We start from the raw sequence: 26,241 nt of genomic DNA on the forward strand, positions 1-26,241 counted from the left end.
TCCTGATTCTCTGATTTAGATTCAGAATCATTTTTCATGGGAGTTCATTCCCCGCAAACAAAAATTTCCATAAATTTCAAGCAGGTAACGCAAGAATTAATATACTCAGATATTGAATTTACATCAAGGTTTAAAAATTACACTCTATTCTTTTATTTACTTTTTCTGACGGACAAAACAATGGGTGTAAATGTTTCTACCCCGAGCTTTTGCTTTACATAGAAGCCAAAAAGGTTTATCATCGGTAAAAAACTGGAACGTCGCTTCAACTTGTTATGTGTACAATGTATATGCTATGCTACTCTATTTCTCACCTGGGTTCAGGGTTCACCAAGGTTACATGAGGCGTAGTCAATTGTGTTGAGGTTACAAACGGATTCTTCGATCTTTTTTCTTTTTGAGTCTGTTGAGAGGATCCCTCTTGTGAGCTACCATTACCAGAGTATTGTTGAGTGATGTTGCTCTTTTGAAAACCAGGCTTGGTGAGTTCCATTTCAGGAAGAGCTACATCTTTCGAGAGCATCTTCACAACCTGCTTCATGGATGGTCTTGTGTTTGACGCTGCTTGCGTGCAAAACATGGCCACTTTAATGAAGCGCAATACCTCATTCTCCGGGTACTCTGCCAAATCTGGATCTACAATGTCTAAGAGCCTACCTTCATCCCGCAGTTTCCATGTCTGTAAATTTCGTTCATATACTTAATCATACAGAACAACAAAATGATACAGTAGTTCAAGGTCTCATATTAAGAATATTTGTGGGCGAGAGAGAGAGAAGAGGGGTACCCAATCGACAAGAAGCATCAGTTCCTCTCCCCACGCTGACGTACCACTACTTCTGCCGCTTACAATTTCAAGAAGAAGCACCCCAAAACTGTAGATATCCGCTTTTTTTGTTAGCTGTCCCAGCAAGGAGTACTCGGGCGCCAAATAACCCCTGCAAGTGCACAGAGTCAACATTAGATTCAAAGAGGAAATGCAGAAAATGAAGGCATCACATCATGCATCCATGATATAAGCCGGTAGTACACTTGTATTGTTATTTGTCCGCTCAATACATAAATCTCACATGGAATTGCATAGAAGTTTTTCATTATATAAAAACCAAAGGATGAGAAGTTATGCTCACATTGTTCCTGCTACTCGAGTGCTGATATGAGTGACATTGTCTGGGAATAGTTTTGCTAATCCAAAGTCTCCAATTTTTGGATTCAATTGTGCGTCAAGAAGTATATTGCCAGCCTTAATGTCCCTGTGGATAATTTGTGGTTTAGCTTCCTCGTGAAGGAATGCAAGTCCTCTGGCAGTACCGATGGCGATAGCAGCTCTTTTTGACCAATCCAAGGGAATTCTTTTACTCTTCGAACCTGGAACCGTTAAGCAAAAAAACTGTGTTGATTTTGTGCGTAAAGCTTAAGAGAAATACCAAGAAAGCGTATAAATTTTGGGACAACTTGAATGAGAGGAAGGACAAATTAACTAAGCTCCAAATAAGAAAGACTCCATTTACTCCGTGCTCATTCAAGGATCTTATATTTAATCAAACTTATTTGAGAGCTGCCACCATTTTGAAACTTACCAAATAAAGCACATGCTAAGCTATTGTTCTCCAGATACTCGTAGACCAACATCCGATTACTTCCCTCTAAACAGCATCCAATTAGTTGAACTAGATTTGGATGTCTAACATTTGTTATCATGTCAATTTCCGTCAGAAACTCACGTGTTGCTTGAGAAGATTCAGCAGACAAAGTCTTAACAGCGATATGGGTTCCGTCTTTTAAGGTCCCCTGAAACCAGAACAAAAAAAGCAACCCCAAAGGCATTTAGGATGAGAAAAATCTCTCCTTATCTTCACATCACAAATGGCGATGACAAAGGCAATGACCCAATGAACTACTCAACCCATTGTATGAAGTGTCTTAATCTTACTTTATAGACAACTCCGAAGCCACCTACACCCAGTTTCTTTGACGGATGGAAACTCTCAGTTGCAGACTTTAACATGCTATACGAAAACAGCCTTACATTTGTATTCATCTCTGAGCACAAACAATTGAAAAACAAGGTCAAGTAAGCTCAGTTATATGCAGGTTGGTTCTGTTGCTTCAAAAAGAGGGAGAATAACAGAAATTAAGATTTATTTGCTGCCTAGAGAAAGAGGATGCTGTTGTAAACTACATGAACTCAAGAGCAATATATACTGTGAAAATTTCCCCTTAACATTTGGCATAACGCGAGGTCGTCAAATTCACATCAAAAATTGGGAACTAGAGAATGCAATGATGAGGTATAAATCCAAACATTTTCTCGTAAATTGTTGAAGCAACTATATATACCAAATCAATTTCAAAAAATTTATTGAACCTACACCCACAATTCCTTTATTTTTAAACTTTTTTTTGGTATCAATTAATGATTTCAATCAATACATACCTTCAGCCTGTCTTTGGTTACTACCATGCCTACCAAAGAAGCCACAAAGCTTCATCCCTAATTCCACAATGTCTCCCTGTTTAACAAAAAGAGAGATTGAGTGACTATAAGAACCCAATACTAAGTAGAGAGCATCAAACTCAAAAATGGTATCTTTTCGCCCCCCACAAAATCAAAAAGCCAAAATGAATACTCAGAACAAAAAATTTAGTACAAGAAAGAATTAACTTACAAAATTGTGAGTGGAGATTATTAAAATGCTAAGTAGCAAGAGATGATGAGATCATAAGGGTAATAATATCCAGCTCCAATCATACAGAAACGATAACCTAATTATTCTACTGAATTTGATCTAGACTAGTACTACTAGTGGAAGAAGAAGAAGAAGAAGACCTAACAGGAAAAGTGGGTGTTTTTTAGGTGGAGTTAAATTAAAGACGGTTAAAAGTGTTTCATAGTCTTTTAAAATCAGAAAACGGTTTGGTTTATATAGTTTTTCTCTGTTGTTAATAATGAAGGATGATGATAGGAACATGTAGGTCAAGATGGACGGCTAAAAAGCGTGTTACCGTCATCTTGAAATGGATCATGTTATAAAGAGCGACCTTCTTCAGTTAAGCTCAGCTGCTTTTTTGCGATCCCCAATGAAGTTTTGTTTTTGCAAAAAGTACCTTTTTATAATATATGGCCTCCTCAAACTTATCTCCCCTGAGCAGAGCCAGCCTCTCCATGTAAACCAAAAGTTGGTTCCAACTTCCAACACTAAGTGCATGTAACATGGGCAATACTCATATAGAGATAACCCCTCAACTAAAACTGGTCATGGTATAAACTAGCTCATCATTTTCTACTGTTACTTCTCCTTGAATCCAAAATACAATAAAAAATACTGGTAGTAGTGTAATAAATGTAGACTAAAGACTTGTTGAAACTAGACAAAAGGAGATTGAGTTGATCTCTTCAAACACAGACCAGATCAAACCCCAATAATGAGCATGCGTACCTGGTACTTCCAGAACAATAATGAAGTATATTCTTGATATTGTCAATCTCAGTTCAACACCGGCAATACCACAAGCTCAAATAGTGCGATTTGTACCCACAAAAAAACAAATACTGTTCCAGTTTCCACTATTGACTTCCGGAAATAAGATTGACCTCTTATCGGAAATAAAAAAGACTGTTGGGACTCAAATTAAGTAGTGGTTGAATCTTTAGATTCTTTTTCTTCTCTCGTTTCAGGTCTTTCAACTGGACTTTTTCAACCTGCTATGTTCATTCTGTGCGTCATCCTTGTGCAGGGAGCGACGCTAATTAAATTATCCTTCACAGCTTTACATTAATCAAACGTGCGGGCATCTAATCCAATTCAACGAAATTGACTTCATTAATCTAATCAAATTCTACCTCCAGCTGTTTATCCGACAAACGCAAACGACAAAAAAAGAACACCAAAAATACAAAACGATTGATGAGCCTCTGCTGCTCCAGACTCCAGTCCTCGACTTCGCAATCAGAATAGTATTACAGTTAACAAATAATTTTGTAGCCTTGAATGAAAGAAGTTATGTGGACCATAGCTGAAGCAAGCCTATTCCTATACTAGCAGCCCTAACATGTAAACTACTAGAGAGCAGCCATCCATCTAATCGACCACAGCACCATGGGAAAGCCCAGGTTTGATCATCATCAGGACAGGATCTGACATCTCTGAGTCAAAAATCAAAATTTTCAAATAGGACTGCTCTTATATAACTAAAGATAAAGACATCTCTAAAAATGGTTGGCCTTGATCACATTTCATGAACGATAGTATTGAAACAACAGTTCTCAGTTCTAACCATTCACATTAACTTGAAATGAATAAACAGTTCCAAAGCAGGGTGAGAACAACAGCTATTGTTGTTGTGCCTTAAATAGCACCTCGTGCACCTAGACATCTTAACAAAGACCTAAATGATGCAGTACTTTTTCAGAAGCCCTGACCACAGATTTGCCAAAGCATTTATGAATCATCTTTCCTCACTTTCATGGTGGGTCATAAGTCCGGCAGCTTGTCTACTTCTTTTTAGGAGAATTACAAGTCATTAGTATTCAGTATTGACTCCAAACAGTGGCCTCTACGACCTTGTAATTTTGCAGTCCAGGTTCCCAGTACTCGGCACTCGTTTGAGCTAAGGACGCTTGCAGTCCTACATCTTCTATGCCCAGGCAGATCTACTATAAAATAATGGGGCTTTTACCAATCATAAAACCAAACAATGGGTCTTCGTAGAAGATAAAGAAAACAGTGCTTGCCCGGAATCAGGCTTCACATCATTATGCAAGGCCACGTAGGCCACAATTATATTGCAAACACAAATGCCTAGACCATTCACACCCATACACTTTTCCTGCCAAGTATGAAAATTTCAACTGACATGTCAAGCTTTTAAAACAACAAGGCAATGACTCGAAATAATTTAAAATTTAATGCGATTTCAAATAACTAGAAAGAGTTGAATTGAAGAAAGTAAACACAAGCAATACAATCATTAAAATCTAATGTGAGATTTTGCACCTATCTTGTAGACTAGTTTCCACAGCCAACCATTATAAAAAAAATTGCGCTAATGTGGTCAATGAAAAAGGATTTTGACCATGCAAGGGTCAATTATCAACCAGCCATGACTTATATGATCTAGAGGGTAAAATATCAAATATTTGACCAAATCACTAAGGTCCGGGGTTATACATAAGTATGTAATTCCTTAAAATCAAAGTTGAAAGTGGAATATTTGATTGATATCCTGATTCTGTCAACTCACAAAAATATTTGCAGAACTCAAGTTAAATCCTTACAGGTAAATTCCATAGTAAAAACTTGAAGTGGTTCTCTCTCTGTAAGTTCTTGAAATGTTTTTTCTAGCCTAAGATATGTGGTGTTCTTGATGCAAATGCAACTGCTGGTATTAGTCAAGTAGTTAACCCATCTCAACTACTTCACCATATAGTGTGGTATATGGATTATGGTCCCCAGCTTCAAAATCCGGACTGAGCAGATTCAAGAAAATAGGACAATGGGTTTTCAATGTATGACAGCTAACACAATACTTACCTTGAATTGTTCAGCACATAATCAAATGCTGGTGTAAGGATTACCCACCATAACACTTTAATGAAGATAATGATGTAACTTGTTCCAGGATTTTATATGTCCCAATGAACATTTCGGGTCCTTGAATTCGTTAAAATATTTGACAGCAAGGTGATATGCATCCGTAAACAACAAGCAACAAAGAGGTCATACCTGGCTTGTTTTTACATAAGAAATTCAATGGTTGCCCACAGATTTGAAATTTCCCTATCTAACAACCTGATCAGCTTCCTTGAGTTCATCGACCTGAGAAAGACATCAATCAACACGTAAGAATCCCAAAGCAGTTGGTCATTTATTCTGGCACATCAAAACTTTTTAATAAACATGTAACATGCCCATACAAACAGGCCGTACCCAGAAAGCACTGGTTCTTGGGGAAGTGGTTTCCTGGTCATCTGAAATTGATTGCAAGCCCACATAGAACTCCGCATAAAGTGTGAGTGTTTTGCTCGGCTACTTTTAACTAGGCTCAAGTGATATGGTTTTAAACACCCTGCCTGTATTAACTATGAAGAATGCACAATCACTTTTAGCATGTGTTACCAATAGTCCATACAAGAACAATGGCCTCCTTTGAAATGATGGAATCGATAGCGATCTCGTAATAATATTTCTCTGTCATAGACCCTAGATATGAGTTTAGCAACAGAGTGGCAATCCCCACAAACCCGAAGATTCTTCACTACACGAACTGGTGCGGGTGAATTTGTACTGATAAGTCCATAAGCTATCGCTAACTTTTCACTATGAAGGTATAGGGCTTGCTCCTTCACATCTTCGTCTTCTATATCCTGAAGTACCTGGGACTTGTTTGGCACATACCCAACTGATTTCAATCGTGATGCTATCTCCTCTAACTTAGTATAGATCATCTTCGACCGAGGATGAGAGTTATCCCCAACAAGAAACTCATGGATCACGCCATCCACCTCAATCAAGCTACAACCTGGTTCTTTTTGAATTCCAGCATCTCTCATAACCTTTCTTAACCGTGAAACTTCTTCCCATTTACCACACTTTGCATATACATTTGATAGAATCACATATGCTCCATGATTCCTTGGTTCCAACTCAAGCAACTGTTCACAAGCATGTTCAGCTAAATCAACATTTCCATGAGTCCTACATGCTCCAAGAAGTGCACCCCATACAGAAGCCCCAGAAACAATTGGCATCTTCTCTATCAATTCCATGGCTTCTTCTAAGAGGCCAGCGCGACCTAAAATATCGACCATGCATGCATAGTGCTTTGTTTGAGGTGTAACTCCATACACCGGAAGCATTTGCTTGAAATATATCCTACCTTCCTCTACTAATCCCGCATGGCTACATGCACATAACACATTTGTAAAGGTCACTTCATTGGCCTTTACCTTGGTATTTTTCATATCCAAAAACAGATCAACCGCTTCCCTACCACGTCCATGCATTGCTAACCCGGCTATCATGGCACTCCAAACATACACATCCTTCCTCTCTGCAAAACGGAAAACCTCGAGTGCCTTCTCTAGATCCCCACACTTGGCGTACATATCGATGAGGGACGTTGTGAGATGACAATTCAATTTGATACCCTGTTTTTTCATGTATACATGGATCCATCCCCCTAAATCTGTTGCACCCAACTGAGCACAAGCTGATAGTGTACTCACCAAAGTGACCTGATCAGGTTTTGCTTTCTTGCTCATCTGTAGTTCATTGAAAACAGCCAGTGCCTGCCTTGGTTGACCACTCTGTTCATACGCTGAGATCAGGGAATTCCAAGCAGCAATATCTTGAGTTGGCATCTCATTAAAAACTCTGCGAGCAGCATCAAATTCCCCAAAACTTGCATAACCAACAAGCATCGTAGTCCACGAGACAATGTCTTTTTCAGTCATTTTACCAAAAAAACTTTTAGCATCTTCAAGACTACGACATTTAATATACATATCAAGCAATGCATTATTCAAGATCAAATCTCCTTCTATCCCATTCTTCTCAATATAAGTATGAACCCACCTCCCAAACTCCAAGTTCGATTTCTTTGAACAAGCAGATAGCACACTAACCATAGTAACATCATTTGGCTTCATATTCTCTTCTTCCATACCTCTAAACAACTCTAAAGCTTCATCAGGGTAATCCGCCTGAGCAAAAGCAGTAATCATAGTATTCCAAGAAACAACATCTCTTTCAGGAATCTTCAGAAACAGTTTGTAAGCTTGATTCAAATTCCCACACGCAGCATAAAAATGAATCAAAGAGTTAAGAATATAAACATCAGAATCAAGTGAAGCTTTAACAGCCATCCCATGAAAAACTTCTCCTTGTCTTAAATCTGATACTTCCGAAGCTGCTTTAATCAAGAACGGAAAAGTAAACTTATTCGGACGATCAGGACATTCACGAAGCATTTGATTGAAAATGTGAATGGTCTGAGTAGGATCAGAGCTTGACGCATAAGCGCGAATAAGTGTGTTCCAAGTGTACCGATTTGGTTCCGGAATTTGATCAAATACCTTACGTGTGTAATCAAGATGTGGTTTAAAACGAGAAAGTGCACAGATTGTGATGAATCTGCTAGCTGAGAAAGGGTCAAACAGTAGACCGATACGAAGCATTTGAGCATGGATTTCCTTTAAATGAACTGTATTTGAACATTGATCGATTAAGGTTAGTATATGATGGTCTGAAGAGTATTGGTTCGGATTGTTGTTTATGACTCTGGGTTTTGTGTTATATGTGTGATTGTTTGTTCTGAAATGAGGATTTGGTAGAGAAATTAATTGGGGATGGGAGACAGCCATGAATCTCTTAGTTTAGTTTTCTCCCAGCTCCCTTTGGTGGCCGTTAAAAACGTTGTGTGTGAATGTGCTATGTTTATGGTTATGTTTTGTGAATTTTATTCTCTTCTAGCGCTTTTTTTTTCCGGAGTGCAAGAATACTGCAGTGTAATAGGAGTGTCATTGTAATAACTTTTTATGTTTTCTGTTAAGAGTCGGTTGTATCAGACTTTGTGTCCAGTGTGAGGTTATAAATAGCCCTCGGTGGTAACTGTTTGGTTTGTCGTCAATAATTCAAATTACTTTAGTTTCTCTCTCCTTTCAGTTTCTTTCATTGTATCACCCCTTTTTAAAAAAAATCAGATTCAATCCTTTTCCGATCTAGTTCCGCTTCTTCCCTGTTATGTTGAGAGATCTAAATTCAAACTTACAATGATGATCGAGCACATCATTGATTCTCCTGAGAATCATACAAATTCCTCACATTACACTCAAAACTCAAATTCGACTATGAAGTTTCAAATCAGTTTATGTTGCTTGTTCTCTTTAACTTCATCTCTGTTAAGCTTGAAGCTGATGGATCTAATTATCTTATTTGGCGAAATCAATTTGAATCTATCTTGATTACTAGTGATCTTTACGATTATGTTGATGGAGAACCAGTACAGTTTATCAACATTGATGGAGAGAAGGGTCTTAATCATGAGTATTATACTTCGAGAAAAAACAATGGATTTGTTATGTCTTATATCAATGCTACTCTTTCTGATCGCATTTTTAGAAGTATTGTTGGATGTAAAAGTGCTAGAGAGATTTGGCTATATCTTGAGAAGCTCATTCTTAGACAATTCTTTGCTCGTAAGTCTCTTCTTCGTAGTCAACTTCATTATATTCGCAGAGGTAATCGATCTATTTCTGATTATATTTATGAGATTAAATCAATTTCTGATTCCTTAGCTGCAATTGATCATCCTGTGGATGATTCAGATCTAGTTATGTAGCTCTTCAAGGATTAGGTCATGAATATAGTTAATTTGTAGTCACTGCCAGCTATAGAAAACTGAATATACTTTTAGTGATCTACATTCCAAACTTCTTCATCATGAACAATACTTAAAATCTGAAGAGCTTGAGGCTAAATCTGCTTTGGATTCGCAAAATTCAGCGTTCTACACAAATAAAGCTTCTAAATCAAAGCAAAAATCTCATGGATTGGATGAGAAGTTTTCTTCTCTGAATGACTCTGAGGTGCCTGTTTGTCAAATTTGTAAAATTCCTGGTCACCTTGCAAATCATTGTAGATGGCGTTATACACCTGCTTCTAAAAAATCTACAAAGAATTCTTCCAAGTCCGGTTATGATTCTACATATTCACCTTCTACTTCTACTTCGAATTCAACTTCTACTTCAGACAACTTGCAACAAGCTTTTCATAGCATTAAGCTCAATTCAACTAACATCTGTCATGATCCTAATGTGGCTTCTTGTTGGATTACTGATTCTGGTGCAGCCAGTCATATGACAAACGATTCATCTTGTCTTTCCAAGGCTAAAGCTTATAAAGGTAATGATCAAGTCATGGTAGGTGATGGTAAATTTTTTCCTATTGAGCAAGCCGCTGATGCTATTTTAGATATTAAAAATGCCCAAGTTCATCTTCATGATGTGTTATATGTTCCAAGCATTAAGGAAAATCTAATTTCTATTACTCATTTTACTAAAGACAATTCTGTCTCGTTTGAATTTTTTCCATGGGGTTATCACATTAAGGATTTGAAGACTAAATCTGTTCTTGCTGAAGGCTTTGTGAAGGACAATCTATATCCACTAACTACTTTGCAAGCTTCTAAGGTTGTTGTTCATTCTTCTTCAAGACATACTTCTGATCTGTGGCATGGAAGATTATGTCATACTTCTACAAATATACTTCATAAGATGGCTTCTTCGGCTGGTATTACTATCAACACCTCTTCTCCTCAGCTATGTACTTCTTGTCAATTAGGAAAGCATCATAGGTTTCCTTTTTATCATTCTGAGAGAACTATAATTGAACCTCTGTATTTTATACATTGTGACTTGTGGGGGCCTGCTCCTGTTGCTTCCACTTAAGGTTTCAAGTACTATATATTTTTCGTAGATGACTTTTCAAGATTTCATTAGATTTATCTTTGAAGACAAAATATGAAAGCGTTGATTGTTTTAAACATTTCAAAAACATGACCGAAAATTTGCTGGGAACATCAATCAGATTCTTTCAATGTGATGGTGCATTTGAGTTAGTTAAGGGAAAATTTCAAGATTTTTTGAATGAATGTGGTATAATATATAGAATTGATTATACTCGTATTCAAGAACAAAATGGTCTAGCAGAAAGAAAACACAGACACGTTACTGAGATGGGAAATACTTTGGCCTTTCAAGCTTCATTGCCTAAGCAGTTCTGGTACGACTCTTTCTCACACCAACTTATCTTATTAATAGACTGCAAACCAAAGTTTTGTCTTTCAAATCCCCTTATCAGATGTTGTTTAATACTATCCTTATTATCATTTTCTTAAAACTTTTGGTTACTGTTCCTATCCTAATCTTGAGCCATATAGAACTGATAAATTGAGTTCTAAATCTGCCAAATGTATTGTAGCGCCACCTAAGCTAGCAGCTGACTAATCCAAAAGATTAACTAAAAAAAGAGGCACTAAGAATCTAAATCATTTACTTAAACATTTAATTAAGGAATCTGCTACAAAACTTGACCCAAAACTAGCCCCGCTCAGAAATATATAAATACAAGAACTTCTCTCAAACCAAAAACTAACCCCGCTCTGAAACAGATATACAAGAATTCCTCTCAGATGATACATATACAATAGTCATTTGGTTAACAAATACAATATGCAACATAATAAACATAGCCGAAGTTAACCAACTAATGGACTCAACTCCTCGAAGCTTTCGCTGCGCAACTCTGATCTATCTCTGAAACTGAAAGTGGGAATGGGTGAGCACATCATCCCTAAAAGGGGTGCCCAGTAGGAATAACATTTAACTTTCAAGTAATCGTGGATAGATTTGGAAAACAATAATGTGATGTTTTCCCAAACATTAAAAAGTGACCAAGTCACTGAAATAAACAAACATGTATATGGACAAACTCCTTCTTCAAACAATGTATAATGTCCGTGCTAACCACACTCATTAGTTATTGATATCACCAAGACCATGATGACCCACTCTAAGCAATAAAAGATGAATTCATGTAAGTATAAATGTGAAGGAGCGTATCCTATATACCATACGTGGGAATTCTCATTTCCCATAACAATTCATATTGACAACAAAACATTACAGGTCCTTTATCGTGGAAAGACCAACAGAATCAACAGAGCTATCATAATGTAATTTAAACAAAAAATGGAATGCATAAACTGACAATGCATGAGTTTATTAAACAAAGACTTTTGTGAAAGAAACAACAATGGTTACAAAAGAGTCAAATGTATTCCCACATATTTTGATGACAAGCCACGCCTAGATCGAGATCCACGATCCACTGGTTCATCCTTTGAATCGATCGTTGTTAATACTAACTTTTAATCACACAAGAACTCTGAGAATCTAGCCACAATGGCTCACACAAGAATCATAAAAGTCTATCTAATGGTTCTAAGCCCATTTATGGTTCTACACCTTTTTATTATCTACCTTTAGTAAATCTAATGTTTACTAATTCAATTAGGTTGGTTCTATAGTCCAATAACTAAGTCTTATGAATATCTACAACATTGTAGAAGGAACCAAAAGCTAATTCGGAATTCGGACCATAAGAGGTGCAAATCATCAAACTAGTAAAACTAGTCCCAAGTCCAAGTCCACTTATCCATCCCATTAAGCTAAGGTCCTGACCACCTGAGTCAACTAACAGTCTCTAATGGTCAATCTAACAGTCAACATCTAAGTCCAGGTCAAAGTCAAAGTCTAGTCTGGTCAAACGAATCAAGACTGTGTTAACTCAGTCACTAAGACTGGTTCAGATGAGTCGGCTAGACTGACTGGGATGACTAAGGGTACGTAACAACTTCAGTTTCAGTTTCACTTCAACTCTAATGCTTATAAACATTACAATATCGCTTCATTCGTTGATAATTAAACTTCATAATTCATTCTCAAATACAAATTCAGCTTACCTTCAGGTAGCAGATGCAAGCTTTCATAGAGACTGCCAACAAGCCATATCTACAACAATAACAATTTCTTGCAACTCACAAACAACTACAGAACCATCATCTGCACCACCATCTCAGCACCAACAGTGTTATTACCACCTTCAACAACTACATACAATCTGATACTAAATTCAAAACCAATCCACCACCATACCAACTTCAATACACTCAACTCTTACATCATTCTGAGATCATATCAACTCAGTAAACACTCGACACCATCCTTCTCAGCATCACAACACTCATTCACATTTATTCATCTATTTTCATTTCATACATTCAAACAAACTTCAAACAGAACATGTAACACCACCATTACATCACCTTTCTGTTCAACCCATCAGCACTACCAATTCAACCATCTTCAACTGTCACCACATGTTATCCACAGTTCAGAGCCAACACAAACAACATCACCTATAATTGTAATTCCAAACAACCTTCATTACCCCTTAGCTAAATCCTGTCTCAAAAACAATCTCTTAACTATCCATACATTCACAACAAAATCAATTTACCTTTTCAGTTTTGTCTTACATCATCATTATCTGTGGCTACAACACATCCCTGGTACAAATAGCATTCATCTAAACCTCAAATTCAGTACTAGATCTTACCTCCATCTTACTTCACTTGCACCATCAACTCATTCATACTAAAACTGTTCAGTTAGCATACACAAAACCCAAAACTCATAACCTGCAATTCCAATTCTCACAATTGCAACTAGACAATAATCTACATCAACCCATCTCAGTTCAATTCCACAATCCATAATTCAACTTCATATTCACCATCTCCGACCCTCCACTGTCTCATCATTAATTCCAGATTTAACTTCCTAATTACGGTTTCATACATCAACACCATCAATTCAATTCTAAATACATAATCACAACAATCTCAGTTCAATACAAAATTATACCAACTATGAAATCGGAACAATTACCTCAAATATGTGTTACTCTGGCAATTGCATTCAATTTCTTCTTCACTTAACTCAGAACATCAACATGAACCCCAAGTTCTAATTAACAGCTTCAAACTTCAATCTCAGATTCAATCAAAACCCTAACTGTAAATCTTCAAGTATTCTTCAACCTAAACCCTAATTCACGTCGAACCCACCTCCAAATCAGTTCTCTAAACTCTCAATTTCATCCTCCCCGACTCTTCTAACAAACCCTAATTCTTCTCAGATCTTCATCAAACTTTAATTGAAAATTTGATTTCTTTTTAAAGTCTTCACATAAACAAACCCATCCGTTATTCTTCAGTTTTATACGCAAATCCTCCTTCAATTTCATCTCACAGAAACCCTAAGTTTATTCTTTGTGATTCTCTTTTCCTCTGAGACTGAATCACTCCCGTGAGTCAACACCACTACTATTATATATTCTTTGATCTTACAGTACTGGTTTTAATCACGAACTCTCTGTTTTATTTACTGAATTCACCAGCAGGTGCAGAACAGAGAAGAAGAATAGAGTAAGAGAGGAAGAGGAAAGAGAAAGAACGAGATAAGAATGAAAGAGAAATAGAAATTCTCAAACTTATCGATTTGTTTTTGAGTTATCCTCGGAGGCTGCCTTGAGAAGAAAATCCGGTTGCCTTGATAACACTTTAATACGAAATGACCATTTTACCCTTTACCTAATATAACAGATATCTTCTTCGTCCGATGTCCGCATGACACGTTCGAGTAGTCCATTCCAAGTAAGTTTTCGATACCTATCCAAGGATACTAGTTTCATATCTAGATCGTTGTTAGATTAATTTCTATTAAGTAGCGTTCGAGTTGAACTAATATCGTTATTATCGGCTAATATGTCGCTTGACTAGTCTAATAGTGTTGACGAGCTTGAGGGTCCTACATTCTCCCCACCTTATTCATTTTAGTCCTCGAAAATCGAACCACCCTTAAGGTCTTCAAAAATCCCACCTTATAGAATAATCCCGTCTCTTGTCTTAGCGCAAACAACATAATAAAACATAAACCTAGATGGCTTTCTACAATTAATATCTAAAATTTGTAGCTCTAAGTTCAATAAACTAGCTTTCCTATTTCATAAGGATTGTCTCTAAGTTCACTATGGTAAATTTGATTCCAACAGATAAGTATGTTTAAGTTCTCTGAGCTAAAATTTATAATCTAGTATATAATAATTTATTCATTTGATGTAATTTATCCATATAACTAATTCCAAATTTGATTTCACGTAAATCTATAATATCTGATATTTTAACTTTACTATTATACAATTTATAAGTTTTCCAAATATTATCTACTTTAAATTTGCTATTAGCATAGCTATTGAAATACTATCATCGGCAGTGTTACTATTTTCCATATATTTATTATTATCTTTATAGGTTTTTTTATAGTCCCGTCGGTACACTGAATCTTAATTTCTTAAGTATAATATTACATTCACGTACAGATTACTATAATTGATTTTACCTAATCATATCGAGTCTGTATACTATATATATATATATATATATATCTTAGTAGATATTAGCGTTGGTAACTTAATATTATTTCAATTTGAATCTGTATAAAATTATAATGTATTCTAATAGTGTTTAATCTAAAGTATCTTATTAATATACGAATTTATTTTCTTTCAAGTCTATTGTTGTACTAAGAATCCAAATATCATTACTACTTCATGTGTATTTGTTTAATTTCTAATGATATACTAAATCAGTTATTGAACTAAAATAATTTAAGTATAAGATTATTAAGAAATTTAGTCTTTCTATTTTATGCAAACTATTCGCACGTTTTTAGGTCTAATAATAAGTCTTGTATTATCTATCTGGTTTCAAAGCAAAAGAATGTATTTCTAATAATAATTTTTTTAATCAATCTACAAATTTGACCGTGGATAATTACTAATAATTTTGCGTAGCTACTTGATCCAAATTATTTTTATCGTTATGATTATTAGTGATCTTATTATTATCTATTATAACTAATTTTAATGGTTGAACTATTATCTTAACTACTTTTGCAATTTAGCTTTAACTCTACTTTAATAGATTAACGGCTCTAATTATAGGAAAAGGTACTCTATTAGTTTCTAAATAAAAATTGGGATATATTTGTTCACTAACAGAAGCAAGTCTTCCTAATATGAATAGTAATCCATGCTTGTAGTTGGCCTGTCCAGGTTAGCAAGACCCGACGATGGTTTCCTACGAACAAAGACAACACAACACACCAGAATTTCCAACCTCACTATTCTCCAGTGCTAGATTAATTAAATTTCATTTCAATAAGACTAACAAATCTCTAGTTTTCTATTTGAAATTTCTAAACAATAAAGTATCTGGTTTCAACCTACAATTTTTACTTCATAAGGATATACACACAAAACAAGAAATAAGCAATCATCATGCTGAATTAATCAAACAAATCAATTCAAAAATATTTTAGTTCTTGATTGTTTTTAGTGATTAAGATTTATCTCACATACCCAACCCAGTTCTAAACTATTCTATTAGTATATCTGGCACTGGTTATTATCTATTGTTTCCCATTTAGGATCTAATAGTGAGCTCTGATACCAACACTGTAGCGCCCCCTAAGCTAGCAGCGGACTAATCCAAGAGATTAACTAAAAAAAGGCACTAAGAATCTAATCATTTACTTAAAAATTCAATTAAGGAATCTTCTACAAAACTTAACCCAAAACTAGCCCCGCTCAGAAATATATAAATACACGAACTTCTCTCAAATCCAAAACTAACCCTGCTCTGAAACAGATATACAAGAATTCCTCTCAGACGATACATATACAATAGTCATTTGGTTAACAAATACAATACGCAACATAATAAACATAACCGAAGTTAACCAACTAATGGACTCAACTCCTCGAAGCTTTCGTTGCGCAACTCTGATCTGTCTCTGATACTGAAAGTTGGAATGAGTGAGCACATCATCCTTAAAAGGGGTGCCCAGTAGGAATAACAATTAACTTTCAAGTAATCATGGCTATATTTGGAAAACAATAATGTTTTCCCAAACATTAAAAAGTGACCAAGTCACTGAAATAAACAAACATGTATATGGACAAACTCCTTCTTCAAACAATGTATAATATTCGTGCTAACCACACTCATTAGTTATTGATATCACCAAGACCATGATGACCCACTCTAAGCAATACAAGTTGAATACATGTAGGTATAAATGTGAAGGAGAGTATCCTATATACCATACGTGGAAATTCTCATTTCCCATAACAGTTCATATTGACAACAAAACATTACAGGTCCTTTCCAAATCGTGGAATGACCAACATAATCAACAAAACTATCATAATGTAATTTAAACAAAAAATGGAATGCATAAACTAACATTGCATGAGTTTATTAAACAAAGACTTTTGTAAAAGAAACAACAATGGTTACAAAAGAGTCAAATGTATTCCCACCTCTTTTAATGACAAGACACTCCTACCTCGAGATCCACGATCCACCGATTCATCCTTTGAATCGATCGTTGTTAATACTAATTGTTAATCACACAATAACTCTAAGAATCTAGCCACAATGGCTCACACAAGAATCATACAAGTTTATATAATGGCTCTAAGCCCATTTATGGTTCTACACCTTTTTATTATCTATTTTTAGTACATCTAATGTTTACTAATTCAATTAGGTTGGTTCTATAGTCCAATAAATAAGTCTTATGAATATCTACAACATTGTAGAAGGAACCGAAAGCTAATTCGGACCATAAGAGGTCCAAATCATCAAACTAGTAAAACTAGTCCCAAGTCCAAGTATCCATCCCATTAAGCTATGGTCCAGACCACCTGAGTCAACTAACAGTCTCTAACGGTCAATCGAACAGTCAACGTCTAAGTCCAGGTCAAAGTCAAAGTCTAGTCTGGTCAAACGAATCAAGACTGTGTTAAATCAGTCACTAATACTGGTTCAGATGAGTCGGCTAGACTAACTGGGATGACTAAGGGTATGTAACAACTTCAGTTTCAGTTTCACTTCAACTCTAATGCTTATAAATATTACAATATCGCTTCATTCGTTTATAATTAAACTTCATAATTCATTCTCAAATACAAATTCAGCTTACCTTCAGGTAGCAGATGCAAGCCTTCATAGAGACTGCCAACAAGCCATATCTATAACAATAACAATTTCTTACAACTCACAAACAACTACAGAACCATCACCTGCACCACCATCTCAGCACCAACAGTGTTATTACCACCTTCAACAGCTACATACAATCTGATACTACATTCAAAACCAATCCACCACAATATCAACTTCAATACACTCAACTCTTACATCATTTTGAGATCATATCAACTCAGTAAACACTCGACACCATCCTTCTCAGCATCACAACACTCATTCACATTCATTCATCTATATTCATTTCATACATTCAAACTAACTTCAAACAGAACATGTAACACCACCATTATATCACCTTTCTATTCAACCCATCAGCACTACCAATTCAACCATCTTCAACTGTCACCACCTGTTATCCACAGTTCAGAGCCAACACAAACAACATCACCTATAACTGTAATTACAAACAACCTTCATTACCCCTTAGCTAAATCCTGTCTCAAAAACAATCTCTTAACTATCCATACATTCACAACAAAATCAATTTACCTTTTCAGTTTTGTCTTACATCATCATTAACTGTGGCTACAACACATTCCTGGTACAAATAGCATTCATCTAAACCTCAAATTCAGTACTAGATCTTACCTCCATCTTACTTCACTTGCACCACCAACTCATTCATACTAAAATTGTTCAGTTAGCATACATAAAACCCAAAACTCATAACCTGCAATTCCAATTCTCACAACTGCAACTAGACAATAATCTACATCAACCCATCTTAGTTCAATTCTACAATGCATAATTCAACTTCATATTCACCATCTCCGACCCTCCACTGTCTCATCATTAATTCCAGATTTAACTTCCTAATTACGGTTTCATACATCAACACTATCAATTCAATTCAATTCTAAATACATAATCACATCAATCTCAGTTCAATACAAAATTATACCAATTATGAAATAAGAACAATTACCTCAAATATGTGTTACTCTGGCAATTGCATCCAATTTCTTCTTCACTTAACTCAGAACATCAACATGAATCCCAAGTTATAATTAACAACTTCAAACTTCAATAAAAACCCTAACCGTAAATCTTCAAGTATTCTTCAACCTAAAACCTAATTCACGTCGAACCCACCTCCAAATCATTTCTCTAAACTCTCAATTTCATCCTCCACGACTATTCTAACAAACCCTAATTCTTCTCAGATCTTTATCAAAATTTAGTTGAACTATTGATTTCTTTTTAAAGTCTTCACAGAAACAAAACCATCTGTTATTCTTCAGTTTTATATGTAAATCCTCCTTCAATTCCATTTCACAGAAACCCTAAGTTTATTCTTTGTGATTCTCTTTTCCTCTGAGACTGAATCACTCCTGTGAGTCAACACCACTACTATTATATATTCTTTGATCTTACAGTACTGGTTTTAATCACGAACGCTCTGTTTTATTTACTGAATTCACCAGCAGGTGAAGAACGGAGAAGAAGAACAGAGTAAGAGAGGAAGATGAAAGAGAAAGAACGAGATAAGAATGAAGGAGAAATGGAAATTCTCAAACTTATCGATTTGTTTTTGAGTTATCCACGGAGGCTTCCCTGCGAATAAAAGTCGGTTGCCTTGATAACACTTTAATGCGAAATGACCATTTTACCATTTACCTAATATAACAGATATCTTCTTCGTCTGATGTCCGCATGACACGTTCGAGTAGTCAATTCCACGTAAGTTTTCGAGACCTATCCAATGATACTAGTTTAGTATCTAGATCGTTGTTAGATTAATTTCTATTAAGTAGCGTTCGAGTTGAACTAATATTGTTATTATCGGCTAATATGTCGCTTGACTAGTCTAATAGCGTTGACGAGCTTGAGGGTCCTACATGTATGTTTCTTGGTTATAGTCTTGTTCACAAGGGATACAAATGTCATGATCTTATTAATCATAAGGTTTGTATTTCAGTTCATGTCATTTTTGATGAGCATGTATTCCCATTTGCTGATATGCATTCTACTACCACTTCATCTTGTCATGTATCTTCCTCACCTGCATTTTCTTTGCCACCTACTATTCCAAGTAGTTTACACTCTACTTCAGAGTCTGATCTTTCATATCCCCCGCTTCTCCATCATCTACTTTACTTGCATCTGCATCTCTTCCACTTCCGGAAACAGTCATTTCTTCAGCTCCTCCTTAAGATGCTTCTATTTCAGCTCAAGCTCATGTTCCCACTTCTATTATTATGCCCAGAGCTAGAGATGAAATCTCTAAACCTAAACCACTTCCATCTGACTTTGCGTCTCATTTGGCTACTAAGTGTCCTATTATTTCTGTTGTTGCTTTTTTTGTTGAACCTAAAACCTACAAGACAGCTTGTAAGGATCCTAGGTGGATTCATGTTATGTTAGAAGAATTTAGAGCATTGATTGCCGATGGTACTTTGGATCTCATTCCTTATGACTCTTTTTTAAATGTGTTGGAGTGCAAGTAGGTTTATATGGTAAAATTATTATCTGATGGCAAAGTGGATAGATTCAAGGCTAGACTAGTTGCAAAGGGTTACAATCAATTGGATGGTATTGACTTCAGTGAAACTTTCATCCCTGTTGTGAAGATGACTATAGTGAGATGTGTTTTATCTATTGCGCTAGCAAGTAAATGGCTTATTGAGCAACTTGATGTTTCAAATGCTTTTCTTCATGGAAATTTAAAAGAAGCACTTTATATGCAACAACCAATGGGTTTTGTGGACCCAAAAAAAACAACACATATTTGCAGATTGAAGAAATGAAAAGGCGAGGGTACCCAAATATACCTCAAGCTAAAAAAATTCCTACCTATAAGTCCTTTATCTAAAAGTGATTGTCTATGGACTGAGCCGAGACAATACAACAAATTGTTTCACACTTCGTGTAATCGTCTATGGATACGATATCGAGACAATACAAAAACGAAGTATGTTTACTTGATACAAAGGTTGAGACTTAACCAAACATAATAGGATTTCTTATCAAGTAAATAGGAATTAACGTTTGTGTAATTTACTTTACTTATAATAAAATAATTATAATGCGGAATATAAAAGTAAATGACACAGAAAGATTTTGTTAACGACGAAACCGCAAATGCAGAAAAACCCTGGGACCTAGTCCAGAATTGAATACTCTCAGGATTAAGCCGCTACACAAAATTACACTAACTTCGTATAGTTGAGACCAAGTAACTAACCCTATAGTTCACCTAATTCTTTCTGTATTCTCACGCCTCCAACTTATAAATAAGTCACGTACTTGGAACAATTCCTTTGGTTCGTCTTCCAAACAGTAAAGGAACAACAAATATGTTTGGTATCAACTTTATTCAACCAAGTGATATGAGTCGGACAAAGGCTCTTCCGTTTATCTCAACATAAACTCCTTCGTCGGGTCCTTAGATCTATCTTATATTCAATCACCCAAAGGTTATCGGTTAAGATTAAGCCAACAACACCTTTAATTCGAAGAATCGTGTTGATGCCGATTTACTCAATTAATCAATCCAATCTACCACAACGATAAACCGATTATTAATTGGATCCTCTTTTACCGAAACAAGTATTGTGCACACCAAAGATTATAAAACCCAAGTCAGATCTTCAATATCTTTTTTTTCTTCAAATCTTCTTAAATCTTCAATAAGAACCCGCGCACAATCACTTGAATCTCTTGTGATCAATCACGCACAGACCGGAGTCTGTTAACAATGGATTATCACAAGTTCGTATTTAGAACTAACAACAGTCTAAAGATCCCCGTCGAAACTCTGAACTAGTTTGAGTGAATCTTATATCAGAAGAGAAGATTCTCAAGAATAAACTAACCAGGTGCAATCAGATTTCAACCACCGTTAGTCAATCAAATCAATCGAAAACAAAAGATAAACCGCAATTATCTAGTTTCCCACCAATGGGTCACGCTACAGCTTCTCAATCCCAAAGAAGACTTTAAACTGAGCGGTCGTAAGAGATTTCACCTAATTAGTTTACTCTCCTCTCCCAATAGGCGGCTACACCAGTAACAACAACAAAAGAGTAAATCTGTTGTTACGAAGGATTAGTTTGCTAGAAAGGCAAACTTCAAGTATTTATAGACAAGGAAGTTTGGACACCAAGGAATTTCCAAAACCGAAATATTCTCAAGATATTCATTAAAACACAAATTTGGTTTCCATAATTCCTGGAAATGCTTTGTCCAAAAATAACGATCGAAATTTCTCGGAAAATCTAATTAGTAAATGCACATTAATAATTCTGTAATTTCCCTACAAAATGAAATTAATAACCTTAATTAAAAGATTCTTAACTTACTTATGTTTCGATCTGGGATTCTCTTCCCTTAGCCGTTAAGGAATATCTTTGAACAATTAAAGAAATAAACATTCACAGCACGCGTTCAAAGTTTGTCGACATCTTAACTTTGTAAGTTCTCTTTCACAATTACAACCTTGAAACCGATTTGCCACACTTCCAAACAAGTTTAGAATTGGTTCATCCGACTTTCAAGAACTATGTGATTGATCAAACCAACATTCAATCACAATCATGGGTTTACGGTTCTACTAAAACAAGTTTCGGTTCTACCTCCATGTAAGCATTGTGCATAGTCACACTAGCTTTCCAAAAATTCGGTTGACTAGGTACTAGGATCGGTTCCCCACATATATATGGTATCTAACTTATATGTGTTGCACATGTCCATAGGAACGGTCCCCCTTTGCCTAAAAACGTGTTGCACATGTCCATATGATCGGTTCCCCTTTCTGCTATAAACCTTGCTGCACCCAATACAAGGATCGGTTCCTTTTGATGTACTGCACCCCTTACAAGGATCGGTTCCCTCTTTCCTTTTAATTGGTCAGACATACAAAATCTGATCATACCACATGTGATTATTTAAGATCGGTTTTACTAATAAAATTTATACCATTACATAAGTCAGGCCTTTGTGAATAGTTCTACCAAGAACACAACAAGTTGTGAGCGGATATACTCTATCACACATATTGGTTGTTCATAAGATATGCAATGAATAACAAAACCAATAACACCTGGCAATTTCCTTTTCGGTCCACAAACAAGTTTATGAACTTACTTCCTTAGAACACATGTAAACATTGTTCCCTAGGATGAAATCCTCACCTCATACCCATACATAATCACAATAGCATTCAAATGATTATGGCGATGTCTTATCTACAAAGTTTAATGGTTAAGAAATAAACCTCGTATTGTATTCCTTAATATTATGTCTATTTAGAGTTTAAATATGCTTCACAGTTATGTTTTCAATGTGCATGACTTGAAAGATACGTTCGGGAATGAAACAGTTAAGTCAAATATCACTAACCTCAAGTGGAAGGATGATTGTTGTTGTTGAGCTCCTTGCTTCTTCACATCTTCAATACTTCGCAATACTTGTAATGTCTCATATCCTAACACTTTCAATCTAACCTATACGAAGTTGACTCTAGTACTGATGGTTTATCAAAAGTGATTGTAGTTGAAGTGGTAAAACGGATTCGTATCAGACTTGTGAAGAAAACAATTTTTCTAGATTTAAATTAAACACGCAAATAAATAAAATAGTTCAAACCTTTAGAGAAAAACACCAAGACTTGGATTCCACCATTGATCCATTATTTGATAAATTCTAATAATTAATATTCATGCAATTTTTCTTTTAGAGTGATTCTAATATTATGCCTTTTGTAGATTTTTGAAGTAATAAATGTAAACACCAAGCATGAAACATCAAGAGTCTTAAACTAAGCATGCTCCATCAAAATGAATCACAATTATTCAATAAAAATCAATTTTCCAATAAAAATTCCATGCAAATAATCATGTAATAATATTGCAAATAAATAATAAAGTTAGAATGATACCATAAATAAGGACCAATGGCTTCCTCCGTCGCCTTGGCTAAGGGGTTTAGCTCCTCATCCCAAAAACACACTCACAAGATAAATTCATGGCTAAAATAGGTGTTTTTATTGATGTATAAGATGAAACAGGAAATTGTAACGCTGTGAAAGTGTTACAGCGTCACCGTTACAAAGGGGTCACTGTTACAAAAGAGTATGGTAATTTAAGACTGCTGTAAACGATAACTATCTACTGTTGTGAAACAACAACAGTGGTATTGAAAATAAGTCTGCTGAAGAACGACGGATTCTGCGAGTCTGTTCTTCGTGTTCTTCAGAAGCTTTAATGGCAGCAGCAGCAGCAGCGCTGTCTCCTCTATAATTGCTTCTCCTAGGCTCTCATCGACTCTAAACTCCCTCCTCAGATTTTCCCCAACTTTTCTTTGATGTAAACCAACACTTATATAGCCCAACAGATCCATAAATCTCGACTAAATATGCGATTATTCTTTTTCTTCTTCTCATGCAGTTGAAACGATAATCGCTTCTGTTGAGCTTTTTCACGTGTTGTTGGCTATAAAATAGCTACCAAACTCTTCCATAATCTTGAATAGGACCATGTACATGTTAATCCAGCGTCAAAGTCCTCCAGAAATCTCTCAAAAATATTCTAAAAACCCAACAGAGAACACGTCTCTCTGTTGGAAACTTTGAAACCCTCTCTCGGCCATTCCAACCCAATTGGTTGGTTCCAATCGATTGTACTAGGCCTGTTTAGTCCATCCAAGTCCAGCCCAACTGATTTCGGCGATTGAATCTCGTTAAAACTCCATCAAAATTCAATTATCAATCTGCCAGTGAACTTCTCTCCAATTTTCCAATTCAAAACGTGAAGAAGGTGGGTGCCCTTATCCTGTGCTGTTCTCCCTTTAGCAGCTGCCTGGAAATAGGTCACCCCTTAGTAATTAGGTTACCCCTTATCCAAAATCGAGGGTCCGTATAGTGATTTCTCTGGGGCATTTTCCGCACTTTTTCGGGGTTCCTCCGGGGTATTTTTGGGTGTCTCCAACATACTTCTGGGGTGCTTCTGGTAATTATCAACGGAGGTCCAAATGCCGCATTTTTAGCCAATTTCGCCATAAAGCCTTATTCTTCCAAAAACACCTACAAATACATAAAATAACCGAATAAGTACAATATCGAGTACTAACAATATATACAAATGAGCTATATTAGACACATAAATGCGTCTATCAAGTACATAATCAAGCGACTCTTAACATGAGTTTTGATTCACTAAAATATGACAACCAAACTTGACATACCAACACTTGGTGGGTTCAACCGAGCAATGCTCTAACAGTCTCCCCCTTTTTCATTAGCCATGTATAATAAAGCAATGCATACCCAAGTTTCACTTGAACTGCGAGTTTATAATAATGTTTGTTAATTAAGTCAAGGGTACCTGATACATGGGTACGATAACTAAAATGTGTGGCTGCTCCTGGGATAATGGGTACCTGATACATGGATACGATAATTAAAATGTGTGGCTGCTCTTGGGATAATAATAGTATAGTTAATCGATCATTAAACCTATGTAAATTTGTTTCTGCTTTTTGATGTTAATGTGCACATGATTCTAATGTTAACATTTAAGATATATAACTTCTTGTTGTTTACTTGTCTTGGCAGTGTAATACAATAATTGCCACATTATTAACCGTATATTTGTATCCCTTTTGATGACCATAATCATGTCTGGATTTGGAAATTTCATTGGTGAATTTCATGTTTGTTGTCAGTTCCCTTGGTTTGATTAGTTTAGTTTCTCTTCGCAAGGTATCATTCTTCTGGCTTGTTCATCTGAAATCTTTTAGTTTACTTTGAAGTTGTCATTTATGTGCTGCCAATTATTTTGGTTATCTCTACTGTTTCTGTGTTTTTGGCTATGTTCTTGTTTTGAACTTGTTGGATTTTTGTAAATGGTGAGATTGATTTGTTTATGTTGTCTCTCATGCCTTCATCATGTATTACAGGCTAACATGCCCGAGTGGGATGACAACATGAACGTTGACTAACATCTTTCGAACAAACACAGGCTTGAGCTTGATGGGTAATGAACCTGATTAGAGCTGGTATGTCAGTGATTGAAGGAATAAATGGTGAAGTCTTCCCTTCAACTTAGTGTTGCAGCTTTCTGGTTGTTAATCTTTTAGTGGGAACATAAATTTTAGTACTTGAGGTTCTGAGATTTGGAAATTATATTAGATAGTCAAAATTGTAAACCGTTTAGCACTTTCTAATACAAATTCAATTTATTTTTCTGATTAATACAATTTTGAAGTAAAAATTAATTTAATTGTGATTCAGCTGAATCAGCTTCTGTTTTAACTTAATCAATTTCATTTTTTTCATGATATGTCCATATAAATGGCTGCTTCTACCAGTAGTATCGAAAGACTGCTAAAATAGTCGTTTCTGAATGAATTCTTGGACTCCCAGGAGTAGTCGTTTTGAGAAATAAGACTACAAATTTTTGGCCCCCAGCCACAGTCCTTTTTAGTGGTTATAAGGCTTTTTCTGGAAGACTTTTTATTTTGATTTTTCACTAGTGATAATATAAACTAAGGCTTTTCTTA

At 35.7% G+C, this 26,241-nt stretch overlaps 2 protein-coding genes across 3 annotated transcripts; both read right to left on the bottom strand.

The window, feature by feature from the left end:
* Positions 1-90: 90 nt before the first annotated feature.
* LOC113338709 (putative serine/threonine-protein kinase) lies at positions 91-3,046 on the bottom strand. Its single transcript, XM_026584083.1, has 7 exons — positions 2,670-3,046; positions 2,438-2,513; positions 1,934-2,043; positions 1,581-1,791; positions 1,131-1,368; positions 788-938; positions 91-679 (listed from the first exon to the last, which is right to left on the bottom strand). Exons 2-7 carry the CDS (start codon positions 2,490-2,492, stop codon positions 311-313), a joined length of 1,134 nt encoding a protein of 377 aa, XP_026439868.1. The 5' UTR covers positions 2,493-2,513; positions 2,670-3,046; the 3' UTR covers positions 91-310.
* A 1,157-nt stretch (positions 3,047-4,203) lies between these two features.
* On the bottom strand, positions 4,204-8,531 carry LOC113338301 (pentatricopeptide repeat-containing protein At2g29760, chloroplastic-like). Of its 2 annotated transcripts, XM_026583745.1 has the most exons (3): positions 5,931-8,531; positions 5,727-5,819; positions 4,205-4,830 (listed from the first exon to the last, which is right to left on the bottom strand). In XM_026583745.1, exon 1 carries the CDS (start codon positions 8,363-8,365, stop codon positions 6,116-6,118), a length of 2,250 nt encoding a protein of 749 aa, XP_026439530.1. In that variant the 5' UTR covers positions 8,366-8,531; the 3' UTR covers positions 4,205-4,830; positions 5,727-5,819; positions 5,931-6,115. The 2 variants fall into 2 exon arrangements, with proteins under 2 accessions (XP_026439529.1, XP_026439530.1); XM_026583744.1 differs by having other exon boundaries at positions 4,204-5,819.
* Between the last annotated feature and the right edge of the window lie 17,710 nt (positions 8,532-26,241).

Source organism: Papaver somniferum, unplaced genomic scaffold (assembly GCF_003573695.1).
Source record: "Papaver somniferum cultivar HN1 unplaced genomic scaffold, ASM357369v1 unplaced-scaffold_19, whole genome shotgun sequence".
NCBI lineage: Eukaryota > Viridiplantae > Streptophyta > Magnoliopsida > Ranunculales > Papaveraceae > Papaver > Papaver somniferum.

Coding starts and splice junctions, on each gene's coding strand:
- LOC113338709 (XM_026584083.1), bottom strand. CDS start 2,492: ATGAAGCTTTGTGGCTTCTTTGGTAGGCATGGTAGTAACCAAAGACAG. Junction 2,044..2,437: donor TAACCAAAGACAGGCTGAAG/GTATGTATTGAT, acceptor GTTTGTGCTCAG/AGATGAATACAAATGTAAGG. Junction 939..1,130: donor ACTCGAGTAGCAGGAACAAT/GTGAGCATAACT, acceptor GTGCACTTGCAG/GGGTTATTTGGCGCCCGAGT.
- LOC113338301 (XM_026583744.1), bottom strand. CDS start 8,365: ATGGCTGTCTCCCATCCCCAATTAATTTCTCTACCAAATCCTCATTTC.